The sequence below is a fragment of the Euprymna scolopes genome, chromosome 3 (assembly GCF_053919585.1).
Source record: "Euprymna scolopes isolate OS-2025 chromosome 3, ASM5391958v1, whole genome shotgun sequence".
Classification (NCBI taxonomy): domain Eukaryota; kingdom Metazoa; phylum Mollusca; class Cephalopoda; order Sepiida; family Sepiolidae; genus Euprymna; species Euprymna scolopes.
Window position 1 is genome coordinate 7,362,433 of NC_136484.1, and position 19,781 is coordinate 7,382,213.

The 19,781-nt window shown below is 31.9% G+C and overlaps 1 protein-coding gene across 2 annotated transcripts in view; it reads right to left on the bottom strand.

Moving 5' to 3' along the window:
- The window catches only part of LOC145252905 (glycine receptor subunit alpha-2-like), a 228,663-nt gene that overhangs the window by 112,124 nt on the left and 96,758 nt on the right, over positions 1-19,781 (bottom strand). For both annotated transcript variants that reach the window (XM_080112891.1, XM_080112890.1), the window contains exon 2: positions 8,572-8,636. In XM_080112891.1, coding sequence (XP_079969017.1) covers positions 8,572-8,636 — 65 coding nt within the window. The remainder of the gene's footprint in view (positions 1-8,571; positions 8,637-19,781) is intronic.

Below are 19,781 nucleotides of genomic sequence, written 5' to 3' on the forward strand. Positions count from 1 at the left end.
AAAAATATAAAATTATCCCTAATGTAATCATATCAATAACATATATGTTTCCTGCATAAACCGATCCCATGATGTGTGAAGTGCCACTAACAAAATGTAAACAAAAAATATACGCTTAATCTTATTATTCGACATTCTATTACTTTTATGTTTCTTTTGCCTTTCAGTTGATTTCTCTTGTTCTAACCTCTCACTTTTATTTTTTTGTATTTCTCTGATTCAAACACCCGACATGTTTTATGTCGAATATCCAACATACGAATTTATTTCAAACGCGTTAATGCTTTTCACATCTGTATGATTTCCAGACGCATCGATTTTTCCTTATTTAGATTACCTATTATTTAGTTTATCTTACTTGTATATTCCATACTGATTAAACTCTGATCGTTACGCAATGCTCACTTAGCATTAATCTTTGATAATTAAATGTCTGAAGTTGCTGCGATTGGTTGAATATACGGTTGTGAATACACCAAACGAATTTTGAAGCACTTATATATATATATATATATATATATATATATATATATATATATATATATATATAGGATGACCCAAAAAACGGGCCCCGACTCTAACTAGGCCCCGTTTCTTAGTGTTTTGTCATAATGAAATGATACTTTGGCCATAACTAGTTTATCTTAGTAACCAATGGGTAAATTCCAAATGGTCCAAAATAATCCAAAAGGCAGAGTTCCTTGGAAAAAAGCGCAAATGGAATGAATTCCAAATCATTAAAAGAAACGCACTGGAGATAAAATTTAAAACACGTCTGTCAAGGCTGGATGAATGAAAAACATTAATGTTTAAAAAAAAAAAAGAAAACAAAAATCGGTGAAAGTTTAAATTTTAAAAAACAAGGTAAAACTGACCCAGACAAAAAGCGCGAAAGTTAGCGTTAATAATTAGGTCAACTTAGAAATGCACGTGAAAGTCCCAGAATTAAATTAAGAAAACTGATCAGAAGAACAAATAAATGGCCAAGTTTAAGGAACTCTGCCTTTTGGATTATTTTGGACCATTTGGAATTTATCCATTGGATTGAAATTTTAAATTCGACCGTTTTGGATTTACCATTTTTGGATTTATACCCTTCACCGGACTATCCATTCATGTGAAGACTTTTTATCATCTTTCTTTTGCCTCCTGTTCCCCTGTAACTCACCTGTTTTTAACCAAGTAAGATCTGTGACTTACTTGTAGTTTCATTAAATACTTTTATATGTAAAATCCGATCCTGCATTTTGCTAATTCCTGCCCTCTGATGAGAAGTAGAGTATTTCTTCGAAACTCCGTGGATTAAGGACTATCCACTTATCATGTGCTTCCTTTTTTAAAATTAAATATGTTTTTAACTCTTTTTCAAGATGTCTTTTAACATGTTTTATTAATCATTTGTTCATATATATATATATATATATATATATATATATATATAAAAGAGTAAGTTAATAAAGCATGTTACAAAACACTTTGAAAAAGAGTTAAAACATATTTAATTTGAAAAGGAAACACTAAATAAGTGGGTATTTCTTAATCCGCGGAGTTTCGAGGAAATAATTTCCTTATCATCAGAGGGAAGGATTTAGCCAAATGCGGGATCGTGTTTTGTTGCAAAATTATTTGATGAAACTACAAGTAAGCCATAGATTTTACTTGATAATAAAAAGGGAAGCAGAGGGAATAAGGTGAAGAAAAAAAGTGAGTTCACATGAATGGATATTCTGTTGAAGGGGAAAGTATCCACTGGCAGTAAAATCCAAAGATGCAGAATCCAAGAAAGTTGGTTAAATTTCGATTCACACTAGTAAAATCACAAGGAAACACGTAATTGGAAGATGGTCCAAAATAATCCAAACTCCCGTGGAATAATTCACAAATAGGTAAAAGAAAAAGGGAATGAATTCTAATAATATTATTAAAAGAACGATAAGATGTGCGTAAAAAAATGGAAGAAATTTAAATCTCGATTGCCGAGGCAAGGCTAAATTAAAAAAATATATATATATCTATTTCATGATTGCCTTAATATATATATATATATATATATATATATATATATATATATATATATATATATATTGACCACATCGTGATTTGATATATTATGATATAACATCTGCAATTACATTTAAATATTATCACATAAATACATAAAGATTTATAAAGACATACGCTTAAAATATAATAACGCAGATATGATTTAGGAGTTCTATCTGTTATCTGCACAAACCAACGTATACATTCAATAACACTAAAGAATTATTGTTTTTTTTAAGATAACCCGATTGATTCATGTTCTTATCAGTTAACATTTTATTTCCAATTCAAAGTTGGCAAAGCAACAACAATTCTTTACAAATCGACGAACAAAGTCCTTTCTATTGATTTTCGAACGTATCCAAAATACATAATTCCGACATGAAACAAAGCTTCATCTCATCATGAGACGAAATTATATATTTTGTGAAACCGGTGGTGTGCGAAGACTTAATCAATGCATTGACAAAGAACAGTTCAAACATCGTATGTGAATTTGATTTAATTAGTGGCACATGGGAATATAATTGAGAAATAACTTTTAAGACGACAGACCTTTTTTTTCCTAGAAGTCTTATTGATAACCTGTGAACCACTGACATACGCTAAATTCCTTCTTTGAGTTTAGCCACTTCAAATAAAGATATCGACATACAGATTCGATTTAAGCGGTAATTAACCAGAAACTTTTTGGCAATGCACCCACGTGGCATCCTATAAACTAAGTGATTCTCGAATAAATAGCCGTCATAAAATAACACTATGAATTGATCAATTCTATAATAAGAGTAAAGTCAGAACATTACTAACATCTGTCCAAGGTGACTAAACTGAATTGAAATTATCAAATAATCTTCATAGTATAAACCAATCGCATGTTTATTATTCAATCACTAACAATTGAGGTATATATATATATATATATATATATATATATATATATATATATATATATATATATATATATATATAAAATATGTCAGAAATAAGGACATATTTGAAAAAGCTGACTAATCTTAGCTACTGATTTGTGGAATACAAAATCTAATATATAAATATCACTATGTCTGTGTGTGTGTCCATATTCGTTTTTAAATTGTATCCCCTCCTAGACGGATGGTCGCTTGGCGGCGTGCAGTAGCTCAAAAGATTGCATATAGGGTTCAGAATTTTGTGAAGGATATTTAACTGATTAAAACAATTGTTAAAGGATTCAAAAAGGGGGTTCAAACTTGAAATAAACATAGCGTCCATGGCATTGTTCTGCGCATGCGCACGATCTGTACCAGATTTATTTAAGCAGTTATCTGTATGGGGCAGCGCATAGCGGCATTGATTACTAACGCCAGTGCTGCGGGTTCAAGCTCCAGCATTTCATTTAATTTTTTGTTACATTCTGATATTTTTTACTTTTAAATGGTACGTAATAATTAAACAAGAACACCTTTATATGAAAAAAATAAAGAAAAATATGTTTGCTGTATATAACGAAAATGTCATATTCCAAATATATAGAATATATTATATGTCGGCTCATTTGTTAAATTCCAATAATCACGTAAATAGATCCAGTAATGAACTTTTGTATTGAATACATTCCTAAACTAATTAACCGATCATTATGAATTTTAATTAGGTTTATACGTTTATATATATTTATGTATTGGATTCACTATCATTATTATTTGAATTATGTGTGTATGATTAGATATTTCTATGTATTGAATTCAGTTTTAAACTAATTAACCAATCATAATTCATTTTATTTATAAGTATATGGTTATATATTTCTATGCATTGGATTCACCTTTAAACTAATTAACCGATCATTATTAATTTTAATTATGTGCGTATGATTATATATTTCTACGTATTGAATTCAGTTTTACACTAATTAACCGAACATTTTTAATTTTATTATTATGTATATGATTATATATTTCTATGCATTGGATTCACCTTTAAACTAATTAATCTATCATTATTAATTTGAATTATGTGTGTATGATTATATATTTCTATGTATTGAATTCGATCCTAAACTAATGAATATATCAATATTATTTGTAAATATGCGTGTATTATTATATATTTCTATGTATTGAATTAACTCCTAAACTTATTAACCGATCATAATTAACAATTTTTATTATGTGTGTATGCTTATATATTTCTATGTATTGAATTCACTCTTTAACTTATTAACCAATCATAATTAATATTTTTACTTATGTGTGTATGATTATATATTTCTATGCATTGAATTCACTTCTAAACTTATTCACCGATTATTATAAATGTTAAAGATGTTTATATGTTTATATATGTATGTATGTGTGTATGTATGTATGTATTGGATTGACTGCTAAAGTAATTAACCGATCATTATGAATTTTTATTATGTGTATATATCTGTATATTTGTATGTATTGAATTTACGCCTAAACTAATTAAGCTATCATTAAGAATTTTAATTATGTGCGTATGATTATATATTTCTATGTATTGAATTCACTCCTAAACTAATTAACCGATCATTATTAAGTTTATTTATATGTATATGATATAATATTTCTATGCAATTAATTCACTCCTCTACTAATTAACCGATCAATATAAATTTTATTTATGTGTATATATCTGTCTATTTGTATATATTGGATTCACTCATAAACTAATTAACTGGTCATTATGAATATCATGTATGTGTACATGTCTGTCTATTTGTATGTATTTAAGTACCTCCTGAACTAATTAACCGATCATTATGAATTTTAATTAAGTGTGTATGATCATATAGTTCTATATATTGAATTAACTTCTAAGCTCATTTCTATGCTGAATGCATACAAATAAAATTTGTCTAGAAAATTACGACGGTTACATTTAATGTGCAATTACTTATCTTTGTAGCAATTGAAAACAGAAAATGTTTCCTAAGATTTTATCCTGTTAAGTTCATATCTAAACAACGTTCTATCTTTGAGACTAAGTGTATAATTTTAAATTTAGTACAAAGACAAAAGTAATGTAATGTTAAATTATGATTTTTTTCTAGACTGTAAATTCACACAACCAGAAAACAAGAATAGAAGCTCAAGTTGTGATCGACGTCGACAATAAATAAAAGGAAACAACTGGAGAAGAAAAAAACATAAAATGATGTTCGAACAAACAACGATATAGAGGATAAAACGGAAAAGAATAATTCCCAGCAACAGAGAAAAATCGAAACATTGATAATTATAGCAGTGAGATTTTGACTAGTACATATCAGTTTATATGTTATATGTTTTTAGATAGAGATATGTGTGTCTAGATTAATTAAATGTGTCTTCATGTGTCGGGTATATACTCAGGAATCCAAAGAAAATCTTTTTTCCATAGTCCACGTTATTACACATTATTCAATCAGTCGTTACAATCCGTTGCTGGCGAGGATTTTTTAAAATTCACCGCTGAAAGGTTTACTAATAATTGGTCCCGTCAACTTGCGTAGGTCGTTTTTTTGTAGTCACGTTTCGTTACTGCCGCCACTGTCGGAGTCCGCATAACCCTAGCCACTCTGGAAGTTCAGATTTTCTCACTAATCAGCAGCACTTTAACTTTGAGTAACTGTTGTTTGATCCCGGATATATTTTCAAGAAAATCATAAAAAAGATTAATCGCCATCTTCCCTCATGTTGTTACCTCGAATCCTACTAATTTCGCCACGCCTTGTATATAGGCTGCATATAGACAAATTGTCGGACTAGACCACAACATGTATCACAGGTTGCACTTGCAGAAAATATTCTTGTGATATTTCCTGGCACGTGGCTCATAAGAAGTGTTCGTTAGGCTTTCAGTATTGTTCTCATTTTTCAATACGGTATACACTATACATCATTATAACAACCGTTTCCCAGGTAGTTCTCGCTGCATTGACCATTAATCTTGCCCGAAATTTGGCTGCAAAAATCCTCCTAAAGGAGCCAGTCCATTTCGATTTAACAGTAGAGTCTTGGTTCATGATCTTTCTGATCACCTTTTTTGCTATTTCGACCGTTCTTAATATATGGTTTGGTGCCAGGTAAAATATGTTTTTTTTAGAAATAGGTAGTTAAAATACACTGTCGGGTTTCAGTTTTCTTCTTTTCATGTAAGCCTCCTCTACCTATTTCTTTTACTACTGTTGCAGATTGATGTGGAAGGTTTGCATCAGTATCCCATGCAGATTAATCTAAACTTTCGCAGATTTCTATTAGATTTCGGTATTCCTTTTATTATTGCTATTCATTCTAAGTTGCTAACTTTCCCTTGATTCTAAGTTCTGTAATTCTTTTGTTGGAGCTAACTTTCCTACGATGTTTAGTGTTAGCTTTCCTTCTTCAGTTATTATTATTATTATTATTATTATTATTATTATTATTATTATTATTATTATTATTATTATCATCATCATCATCATCATCATCCTCATCATCATCCTCATCATTATTATTGTTATTCATTTATTATTATTAATATTATTATTATTATTATTATTATTATTCATTTATTAATATTATTATTATCATTATTATTATTATTATTATTATTATTATTCATTTATTATTATTATTATCATTATTATTATTATTATTATTCATTTATTATTATTATTATTCATTTATTATTATTATTATTCATTTATTATTATTATTCATTTATTATTATTATTATTAATATTATTATCATTATTATCATTATTATTATTATTATTCATTTATTATTATTATCATTATTATTATTATTAGTATTATCATTATCATTATTATTATTATAATTATTATTATTATCATTATTATTATTATTATTATTCATTTATTATTATTATTATCATTAGTATTATTCATTTATTATTATTATTAATTTTATTGTTATTATTATTCATTTATTATTATTATTATTATTATTGTTATTCATTTATTATTATTATTATTATTATTATTATTATTAATGTTGTTATTCATTTATTATTATTATTAATTTATAATAATAACAACCATAATGATGAAATTATCAAATTAAATAAAATTGGTAAACTCGCATTATTATACAATTTTTATATTTTTTGTTTGTTTATTAATAAGGTGATAATTTCCGGCATTCTTACTTTACATGGCACACAATAATTAAAATAAGACAGTAGTATTTTTCTATCCTCTCCACTCTACCTGTTCTGCCAGATTTAACATGCAACCCGTCATAAATACACTAGTTCTGCTTTGAGCATGGACAAATACAATTTAACTCGAATTTCAGAGAAAAGTAAAAAATACGAATATTCTATTACTCGAAATTGTTTTATGCGATGTAACGATATAGATTGAGTGAGGTCCCGCTGTCTCTTTAGTGTAGCTAGTCCCGGAGAAATTCGGCTCCAGATCACGTTAACTGCATTACTACGTAAAGATCTTGAGTGCATTAGCAATATGTCAAATAGTAATTGAGGAGAAATCTGTATGTGTTAAGCTATATTATAAAATGACGTTATATCAATGCGAAAATGACAAACAGTAAGTGTTTAATTAAATATATTTCCGGGAAAGAGTGGGCGTGTTGATTCGTTTGAAATGTAAATTGATCAGTGTGTTTGGGATTAAAGTAACAAATTTGAACGCACTGATCAGCGAAAATGACAAATATATCGAAGATAAAACATTTGATTCTGCCCAAGTATTTTAAAGCCAGTTCCTTTATGATTCGACCATGAGAAAGGGAGTTAAATGCAAAGATACAGGCGAACGGGGTTTTAGTAATATGTTATTTTTTAAAATAAAAGAATAAAACATGCCGCAGTTTTCTCTCATAACATCAAACATATATTCTGGAGTTGAAGTATTTTGTTGAGGCAGAAGAAGAATTGTCACGAAACCTAAATAGAAACAAGAGTAAAATTCTAAAATATCCGCTGTGCGTAATTTACTACAAAAACTGTGCTATTTTTCTACGTTATGAATACAGATAGAAGCATTACAGTAATATGAGGAGATTTATAAGTTGTGATCATGTTGCAGGTCCATCTAAGATGATACAATATAAATAGAGAACACGGACATTACTGTGTATTTATTTTTAAGTGAATATCGATCGATTAACGGCACATGAACATTTATAATTTATGTGATCTTTTAGCTGACGTCATGTAGACAGACATAAGTTCTGCAAGTTAAACACTTTTATTACTTTTATTTGTTAAATATTTGAGAAAAATATCCGTGCATTTGTATGAAAAATATAGGTATACATATTTTTATTACATTAAACCTAGTATTGAACTGATGTTAATCTAATACCTCTGGTTGATATTCGTATCGTCTTGACATAGAAGGAAATTTCTAAAGATAAAAATCTTATAAGTAAACTTCATCCGTAGATATATATTAAATAGGGAACAGAATACGATTTTATGTTATCATAGCCAAGATTTAGTCCAACCGTTTAGAAAGTATTAATAAAATATTTAACAAATGCAAGACTCAGAGGTTGAGAAATTGATCCTACCTTTATCAAATCCAGGTGGAATACTACTATCATACGTTTCGATCAGTGTCTGCAAAAAGTCAGAGCTGGAAAAAATAACATATGTAAGATTATATTCATTATAAACGAATCATATTATAACAAATATATCGCGTAAGTAAATAACTGGAGTTACACTACATTTCTCAAAACGGAATGAATCATATTTTAAAATAATAATGTACGAGGTACTTTCAATAAGTTTCCGAACTTTTTACGTATGGACATTTTTGTTGGTAGTACCCACATAAAACTTGAATCCCCTTCGAAACAGTTACATCTGGCTGCAATGCACTTGCTATGCCATTCCAACAACGTCTGGACGATCTCATGGAAGTTCTCATGCGTAAGTGTTTCAATGACTCTCGTTACAACTTCTTCTATAACCTCAATTGACTCATAACGAAAACCTGTGCGGGTTTCCTTGAGCTTAGGATATAGCTAAAAGTAAAAGGGAGCAATGCCTTGACAATGGGAACTATCTTGATGTCTATCTTGATCCAATAGTGTTACAATGATGGATTTGTGGACTGGTGAATTGTCTTAGTGGAAATTCCACTAACCCGATTTGGAGAATGCTGACCTTCTCCAACGAAACCTATTACTGAACTCCCTTAAAAAATCAAAATATTATTCTTTGTTGGCTGTGTATTCTGTAAGAACTGAATGCCGTCCAAAAAGGGATCGTCCTGAGTTTCTGGGTGATTTTACTCTGTTCTGCCTTCTTGGGTCTTGGAGATCCATGTAAGCTTCCCTTGGGAACTATGTCTTTATGCCTGAGTTATAGCAGTAAATTCACCTTTTACCACATGTCACGAGATAATCAAGAACTACGGAAACGGAATTGATTAGCACGACTATATCTTTGTTGTCATGACAACGTCCTTCTCTATGATTTTCTGAGGACATTTGAGACAAACTTGGCGCAAATCTTTCGCATCTTTAATTCCTCGCGAATAATTATGTGTACAATTCCCACACTTACATCCGTGCAATTATTGCCTCTATAGACACACGGAGATATTTATCCATGAAGTTTTCTTTATTTAACAATCAACTCTTGTGTTCTGACTCCTGACTTCTTTCACAACTCTCATCATCCCTCACAGACTCCTTGTCTCTTATGCTACTAGAAAACTAATGATCCATTCAGGCAACATGTCCATCAAAGTATTCTGTATCATTCGCTTAGTTTCTTTAGAATTTTTATTTCAATTTCAAACATAATTTTACTGCATATCCTTTATATAAATTAACGTCAGGACCAAATAGCATTTTCTTACTATCATCATCTGTGGCAATCAATTAGTTGAGTATATATCAACTTCCTTCTGTAGGTGTTCATTTGCACCCGAAATCATAAAAGTTGGGCAGTCATCTCATAATGTTATAGCAATAATATATTGGATTTTAAAGCATTTAGCACAATTTTAAATGCCTGCACAAAATGTTTGGAAACTTATTGAAGGCACCTCGTATAATTCAAGAATAGAATAGCAAATAAACAGTTTTAGTATTGATTTAGATATTCTGGATATATCATTGAGAAAATTATGTAACCTAAAAGAATGCACGACCAATGTACGAAATATATGCCTGACCGTAAATTAAATTGATGTGATTTGCTTCTCAGTTTTGTAGATATGAAATGAAAAAGATTATTAGATTCCACGTCATATATAAATGTTTCGTTGTTGTTTCTGCAGCATATTTCCACGATTCTTAAAATTTATAACAAATATATTCTAGAATACGATTCACGTGTATCGATTGCCAAGTTTCAGGATATGTAAAGCATTTAATTGATTGAATTATTGTTTTATTCGATACCATTTTATAAAAATAATGAAGTTAAATATCAAAGTGACTATTAAGGAAAGTATATAAGAAAAATAATTATTTATTTATAAAACATATTTTAGAAGCTAATATGCGGGTATATGAGGTGTTTTATTGAAATATCCTGCTGGCGTTTCATATTTAAAATCCAACATTAATAATGATGAGGTAGAGCCCTTCGTTCAAATTAAATCACGATGTAGCCGACAGTAAAACATACGAAGTCTAGTCATTTTGGTAAACGCCATCGGATTATTTATATGACAACGTTATTGTTTTGCATATGGATGTGTGATTTAAGTGAGTGCATTTCATCCATGATTCATAAATATGTATTAGATACCAAAATCGAATAGTCATGATAAAGAGATTATTTTGTAAACATTTTTATACAAATGGAAACACATAATACATAATAATTCAAACAATGTTTTGTACGAAAGTTTACAAAACGATATACAACTTCTCCCGCGAATGTATAGATACTGTAAGCACATTTGATTAAACGTGCACTGATATAATTGTAGAACACATTGTAAATCAAGTCTGTTAGGTTTGCATACATTACACCTCCTAGAAAATAGGAGATTTTAGTTCAAACAAATATAAACCACTAAACAATAATCAGCACGTTAGATAATTTAATATTTTAAAGAAAAAACACTTTAAAAATGTATATTTTAAAATGATAATGTGTGCAGATTTTATTTAATAATTGTAAAATAATAAAAATATTGTTTTAGGATTGTGCAGACACCATTTATGCATGTCTAAATGAGCGAACTGTCCACCGTGAATATATTAACTTAACATTAACTTAACATTAACTAAACGCGAACATTATGTTAGGCAAGCCCGTTTCACAGCAGCCATTCTAACTGTAATTCAGAAATATATACCATTTACTAGACAATGCGGGGGAGGGTAGTGCGGTAGCTCTAGATACATCTAAGGCTTTTGCCACGGTATAGCTTGAGAATCTTCTCAGGAAGATTAGATCATACGGTATCACTTGAAGAATACATAACATAATTAAAGCCTTCTCAGATGAGAGAAAAAGTCAGGCTGTCCTTGATAGTCGTACATCTAAACAATATGATATAAAATTATACGCGCAACTGCTCCTCCAAGGGGAACCCTTTGTCTTTCGAGAATGAACGGAGGCATTAAAATTGGAATTGTTATAAATTGTTAAGAATTATAGAAACCTCATATTACTAATAAGGGTACTTGTGCATTTAACGAACAAGACGTAATTCAGCATTTGCTCGGCTTTGTCCGACGCATGACGGCAGCTCAGGTTTTGCTGCTGTCTGACGAAACATGGGCATCAGCCAATCAAAACGCTGCGTGTTTAGTTTCAACTCGACGCGCGTGCAGCAGACGAGAATTCCGATATGGGCGTTCGAGATGACGGCGACTAGGAATCTCCAGCGCGAATGTGAGTTGCAGTCACGCCACACAATTGTAGACTGGAAACATTTCCTGCGAGATATAATATGCCGGGATTACGTTCTCAGGAATCCCCAGCAGATAGGAGGGCCAGCAGGCCATACGCTCGAAATCGACGGAAACACAACGTCGGCAGACGTCTAACACCGGTCTGCGTCCTCGGTGGATATGCCGACCCCGCCGAAAAGGGTTTTTTTTTCGTTAACGTAGCAAATAGGAATGCTGAAACCCTCCTTCCACTAATAAGAAAATTCATTCTGCTGGGGACAACGCGCGGTCGTACCAGACTGTTGGAGCAAAGTGGGAGGAGAGGGGTATCACTATTTAACGGTGAACCACCACAGCCTTAATTTTGTAGATCACGATTTTTTAAATTTTTTGTTGTACGTAAATAGTTGAAAAACAAGTTTCATAAAAAACAATTACTCACTATTAATTGTTAAAAAAAAATTGATCCTACAAATATCATTTTTTGGGTCATTTTACGTAAATAGTTGAAAAAAATATTTCATTAAAAAAAATTACTATTATTTGTTTAAAAACTGTTTTATATGTATTTATTTTGCACACAGAAAACAATTCCAAACAATAATACTACTAATAATAAATAAAACATAAATGAACGGTAGGTTTTGGCTTTTTACTTATTTATTTTTGGATGTGTCTACATTTTACAATTTCATTTTTTAGTTATTTTGTTGTAGCATTGTATTTATTTTATCGGCAACACTCGGTTTTATCCGGCTGTTGACGCCATGCGTCGGACAAAACCGTACAAATGCTGAGTTAAGTCTGGTTCGTTAAATGCACAAGTACCCTAATAAGATGTTCTGCGCCAACAGATATTCGAATATTAAATTAAATAATAAACATTTTTGTCTTAATGCACAGGAGTTGTTGTAACTGTCCTATGTAAATTATTATTGCTTAACGATATAAAACAGTATAATATAAATACAAAACTATGTAAAAATAAATGACATGGGACATTGAAAATATATTGACATAACTGTGCAACATATATTGCTGAAATACTGCCCCCAGGAAGCCTATGAATACGAATTCAAGTCATTTTGAATCAGACTCTACTCTAGACAAATGCTGTTATAACCACATATATTGATAGAAGAATACTTGTCTTACACGGAAAGAGGATAACAAGTTAAATATCGCCTGTTACTAAAAAGCATGCAGCATGTTCTGAAATAAAATATGTTTAAGGATATACTTAGGAATTGGCGACTTTTTATCTACATGGTTAAAGGAGACCTATTCGGCAGCATTTCATTATTTTTTACAAGGTAGTCACCACTTATCAAGGCCTGGAAGCCACTTAGGGATAAGGGTTAAAAAGTATACTATTTTATAAGGTAAAGTAATGTACAATTGTATACGGGATACGGTGGCCACGTGATACAGTTTTTCAGGTTTCGATGTGGAATACGATGTTTTTCCGCCTTTGGTTACGGTATTTGCCCCGCATTACGGTGTAAATTATAATGTTATTTTATTATATATTATATTATGCTGCACTATATTGTGTTACTAATTTAAATGCCGTATACCGGGGTTCTAGTATATATATATATATATATATATATATATATATATATATATATATATATGTATATATATATATATATAATACAGAAGGAGAAGGAAAGAACAGAGTAATAATTATATATACAACAGACTATAAATAAAATCTTTCATTCAGTAGGGAGATTATATCAATTACGGGTTACCGGATATTTACACCCTCTTTATACCTAGGTATTTCGAAGCCTAATTATGCTTGCCAGAAGTGGAGAAAATGTGCTATGTAAAAAATTAAAAATGTAACGTTTTTAGATGACTACATACGGAACTAAAAAATAATATTGTGTCTAATGTATAGAGTACACAGCATAAATATGAAGGGAGTAAAGTTGAAGAAATAAAGTGTTTATAGTTGTATCTATGTATATATATATATATATATATATATATATATATATATATATAGCTGTATGCGTAAGAGGAAAAGAGAGAGTTCAATTCCACAAGATGAGACTTATCTGGATAATGCCAAGCTCACTGATCAACAAATTTTTATTTTTTTTCTTTGGCAGACCATCTAGGAGTGTTTTCTGGGGTTTTGAAGGTCACTGATTACGAATATAACATTGGTTTTGCCAGATTGGCTCTAGTTTAGAAGATACTGATAGCCCCAAATAAACCTAAACTGCTAAAATTCTCCCTGAAATCCTTCAATATAGAAGCAGTAAATAATAATTTTCTGATATTATTGAATCATTATAATGATTATGTATATATTGAAGTATTTCCGGGAGAATTTTTATATAATTATTTGTAATTACTTAATAACATGTTCCATGAATATAGTTGCAGTATAAATTAAACAGTAATTAAGAATTTTCTTTTTAATTCCACAGTTGAAAATGAGTTCCAGAGAGAAAATGAGTTCTTCTAGAAGATGTTGCAGATATGAACCGAATATCTTTTGTTACATCTGTGGACAGTATATGATGGCACAACAAAAGAGGAATATTACAGACTTTGTCAAGAGGGCGTACAAAGCATACTTTGATATGATACTTGGTGACCAAGACAAGTCTTGGGCCCCACATATGGTGTGCAAAACCTGTGTAGAAAGTCTCCGCGGTTGGACCAACGGAAGGTGAAGTTGAAGTTTGCTGTACCAATGGTGTGGAGAGAGCCCAACAATCATTTTGATGACTGCTACTTCTGTCTCAATGACATGACGGGGTTTAACAAGCACAAGAAAGCAAATTGGCAGTATCCGAGCCTGGATTCTGCTATCCGTCCTTTTGCGCACTCTGAGGATCTACCTGTGCCTGTTTTCACCAGTTTGCCTGAAATCGATGAAACCGAAGAGATTCCAGCTGATCTTTCAATATCAAGTGATGATAGGTGTAGTGATTATGAAGAACCCTCAAATGGCCCTCAGCTTTTCAATCAATCTGAACTTAATGACCTAGTGCGAGACCTTTGTGTGTCGAAGGAGCAGTCTGAAGTTCTTGCATCACGACTCCAAGAAAAAAACATTCTTGATTCTGGCACAAAAGTAACATACTATAGGACAAGGGAAGGCAGCTTGCTTCGTTTTTTTTTCTAAAGACGACCTGGTCTTTTGTAATGACGTTTCTGCACTTCTTAACTGCATGGGGATCTCATCATATGACCCAGCAGATTGGTGTCTCTTCATAGATAGCTCGAAAGCAAGTCTAAAAATTGTACTTTTGCACAATGGCAATAAGTTTGCTCCTGTACCAATTGGCCATTCTACCAAGATGAAAGAAGAGTATGATGCTATCAAATTTGTTCTTGAAAAGCTGAATTACAACACTCATAAATGGCTGATTTGTGTGGACTTGAAAATGGTGAATTTTCTGCTTGGTCAGCAAAGTGGGTACACAAAGTATCCCTGCTTTCTTTGTTTGTGGGATAGCAGAGCAAGAATCCAGCACTGGTGAAGGGAGAACTGGCCAGAACGAGAAAGTCTCGAAGTCGGCACAGCCAACGTCATCAATGAGCAAATCATCTTCCCTCCATTGCACATAAAACTAGGACTCCTGAAGCAGTTTGTTAAGGCGTTGAACAAGGATGGGGATTGCTTCAAGTACATATGCAGGCAATTTCCAGGTCTTTCCATCGAAAAAGCTAAAGGTGGCATCTTCGATGGACCTCAGATTCGAACGCTCATGAGGGATTCTGACTTCACTAATCATATGAACACGGTTGAGTTAAATGCTTGGGTGTCCTTCACAGATTTAGTGACAAACGTTTTGAGAAATCACAAAACTGACAATTACAAGCAATTGGTCCGTAAGATGCTTACTGCATACGGAAAACTTGGGGCAAATATGAGCATTAAAGTTCATTTCTTGTTTAGCCACCTCGACAGATTTCCTGGTAATCTTGGTGATTACAGTGAGGAGCAGGGAGAGAGATTCCATCAAGACATCAAAACAATGGAAGAGAGGTATCAAGGAAAATGGGATGAGCATATGATGGCAGACTACTGCTGGAACCTTTTGAGAGACTGCCCAAAAGTTGCTCACAAGCGAAAATCGTATAAACGTCAATTTTAGTTTTGTGAATAAAATATTGTTTTGTGTGTTCATTATAACTAAGAATCTAGTGTATAATGCTTTGCATTAATTTATGATATATAACTGATTATGTAAATGTTTTTTTCACTTGGAGAATTAAAATTCAGCAATTTTTTAGCAAATCTTTTGTATATCCTCGAAATCTATGAAAAGTGTTCAGTTATAGGATAAATGAAATGATGTTATATCTAACTTAACTTGTTAGATTGAGATTTTACACTGTCTTTGTGGTTTAAGATTATCATAAAAATCAATATCTGACATTTACGCACTATTTAGCTGTTTTTTGTACGTTTAGCTATGGTCGCGAATGGGTGATTTTAGACAAACGACCGCCCTGTGATATCTCAAAAACTAGAGCCAATTTGAAAAAAACTAATGTCAGATTCGGATTCAGCGCCCTTGAAAACCCCAGAAACCAGTCTTACTTTGCCTGCCAAAAATATTGTGTTGACCAGTGATTGGAGTTTATACAATAGGACAACAAGAGTATGAAATGAAGTCACAAAACTATATATTGTAGATATAGAATGGACCATTTATTTAATGATGGAATACAAGCAGAATTTGGGGGATAGAAGGAACCCTTTATGCCAGGGCATTTTGAAGCCTAATGCTTCCCATCAGAGCAGTAGAGAAGGTGCTACTTAGATACCTGCATAGGATTATCCTCTTTCCCGATAAAGGCCAGAATTGCGAAACATTAACAATCATCCTCTAAGAAAAACTCTTAAACAAAAACTATCCTATCTAACCTAGTGAGAAATTTCAAACAAAACTAAATAGATAATTAAAATCGAAAATACTAAGAAAATCAAAATCATACAGTTCAGGCTCTAAATATTGCCTTCTATGTAACGCAGAGGCGACCGAGATTATAACGGCACATAATAAATTTAAAATCATCAATTCAAAACCAGAGGTAATTTGCAGTTGTAGGCACAAAAGAAAGTTCAGGTACGTAAATGCAAATAACCCCACTGAAGAGACACCACCGGACAGGAAATAGCTTATTGCGCTTCTTCGCTCTCCATAAAACGTAACAATATCCATCACTAACCGTTTATCTTAGTAAATGGGTATGGGACAACACCCAGACCATTTTTTTTTTGCACTCGCTATCTGCAAAAATTGCCATAAAAAATTCAATTATTAATATAAAATATTAGCATACCCTCTGAATACGTAACCATTACATAACATTAAATAAATCACCGGCCTAGAATCGCCGGCATCTTGGCAAGTCCTAATCAGCAATATGTCTACTTTAAGCATAATCCCTCAAACAACTTTGCCTAAAACATCCTATCCCCGTAAAACCGTACACTTAATACCACCTATTAAATTGCAACCAAACCACCAATTAGCACACAATGCAACCAGAATATAACCTAACCAATCTTAAACCTTAGCCTAATAAAAAAATAATTTAGAAACCCCCTCCCATGGCCAAAGACATAAAACCTAAATTTAGAACTATCTAACCACCACCCCTAACCGCCACTAGCAAGCCCCCCCCCAAATAAGAAATAATTACAAAAATCAGAGCATTTGGACTCCACTATTAGATTAACACTAAGACCTTCATTCCAGTAGTATTTACATTAAAACATTTAAAATATAACATAAAATATAACATAAGATCAGCTACCCCCGGTGCAGTCCAACCTACCCCGTTACCCATACAGACACATTCCAATCCCTTTTCTACCCCTTCCGACTACCAGCCAAGTGCGATCCCAACTCCCCACAAGCAAACACGTGTACCATCTCTAAACTCCCTCCCAATTTATTTCTAGTCGTCACTTCCTACTGATTGAACGCAGCTGAACCAGTCCAGTTTCGAGTAAATTCCATCACAAGAGTCTCCATTGACCAAATACCAAACGTAGATTCACTGAGAAAAATTTCTTTCTTACAACTGCACGCCAGTGGAACTCTCTGCCGCTTGCCTGTTTCCCACCTGACTACAACTGTGGTGTCTTCAAGTCCAACATAAACAAACTCCTGACAAACCGCCCCTTTAAGTAAGACATTATCAAATTTCCAATATTAATGATTACTACAATACTATCTCATTGATTACTGTAGACGTAATAACCCTTATCCCTGAGTGGCCTTCAGGCCTTGATAAGTGGTTACCTCCATGTGAAAAAAGGTCCTTGTATTTTTGTCGAGTTTCCGATTAGATGTTTAAGTATGATGTACCTGGAAGCTTTTTTATCGGTAATTTGGAAAATGTAATCCGACCCGAACATGGTTCCAGTTGCAAACCATGCATGTGTTACATGTTGTTTCATGATTTCCTGACGTGGAAGCATAGAAGGAAAATAATGTGAGTGTATACAAATAATTTAACCTGCGCACGTTTGTTCAATGCAATATGGCTTTCAGTAGTTAATTTTGTGTTTATGAGTGGATAATAGTTTATATTTTGTTTTTAACTTTCACTAATGTGCCCTGTTGATAGCGACAGAAACCTAGATAGTAGATGTAGGGATGTACGACTGCAGTTATACAAATTATTACCTGTGACTACTGTTGCGTTATATGAGGCAAGCAATATGTAAATTTTGGATTCTGAGAAGTTAATATTGTTAAAGTCTTATTCTTTTTAGCGTTAGTGTCTCCATTGGAGAGAGACACCATGTTTTACAACTATTCAAGTGTTCGTTTATGTAAGAAATCTGTTCATTCTCTAATAGTAGAATGCCCAATTAGCAAATCGTAATAACCGTAACATTGTCGCGAAGAAGATATTAAATACGATTCGGATACTCGTAAGGAATATGTTATTTCTGTGTATGTAACCTTAAAGTTGCAAAGGGTGTAATTTAACTGTAGCAGAAAAGTGCCGAAATGTACCGGGTGACAGTTGGTAGCAGTACTAGGACTGAATATATATAGAGAAAAGCAAGGACTCCTTCTTTTTAATGTTGCGATTGTGATGCGTGAGATCCCCAGATGTAAAGAAGTATTTTAATATCACGGCTGAGTGAGTATGTAACAGCGTTTAAAAGTTACATAGGATGACGAGTAATAGTTTGGGCATAATACATTTGTATATGGAATCTGTTATTGCAAACCTACGGTAATTTGGTCCAGAGAGGAATTCCTGTAATACAAATATTACATAAAGAATTTATCGGCTGAATTAAAATATATTTCTAAAAATTTTTACTACAAATAAGAAAAGTATATGAGTAGATATCTGGAATTTATTAATATATTTCAAAATTATCTGTCGTACATTTTGATTTTTTTTTTTAATTCCGTGTACATATTTTATGTTTATTTATCATTCATAATTTTGCATCTATACAAATAAAGAAAGCTTATTTAAAAATGTGTATTCTTACAGAGAATCTACGAAAGGTTTTAGCATGTTCTGTGATTGTGACCCAGAAGGGTTACAGATACAGGGGGAGGTGGCTTAAAATAAAATATGTGTATTGAGAAATAAACATAGTATGGAAAGAAAAATTGTGACAACGCTTAACGAAAATATTACGAAATACGAAGTATACATAAACATTGCTAGTTGTATGATGAGTATTCCTCAAGAAATACCACGTGATTACATTTTCTTGTGAACCCCTTTATTCCATACATTTTCATTTTCAAAGATTTTAGATAAAGGAAGAGCTACAGATCTAGCTTCCCCTGTATAAACCAATAAATAGTATATGCGTTCAGAGATGACAATTAAAATATATGCAGTAGAACGGGCCTAAGTAAACCCATGCTGTTTATCAGAAACATGAT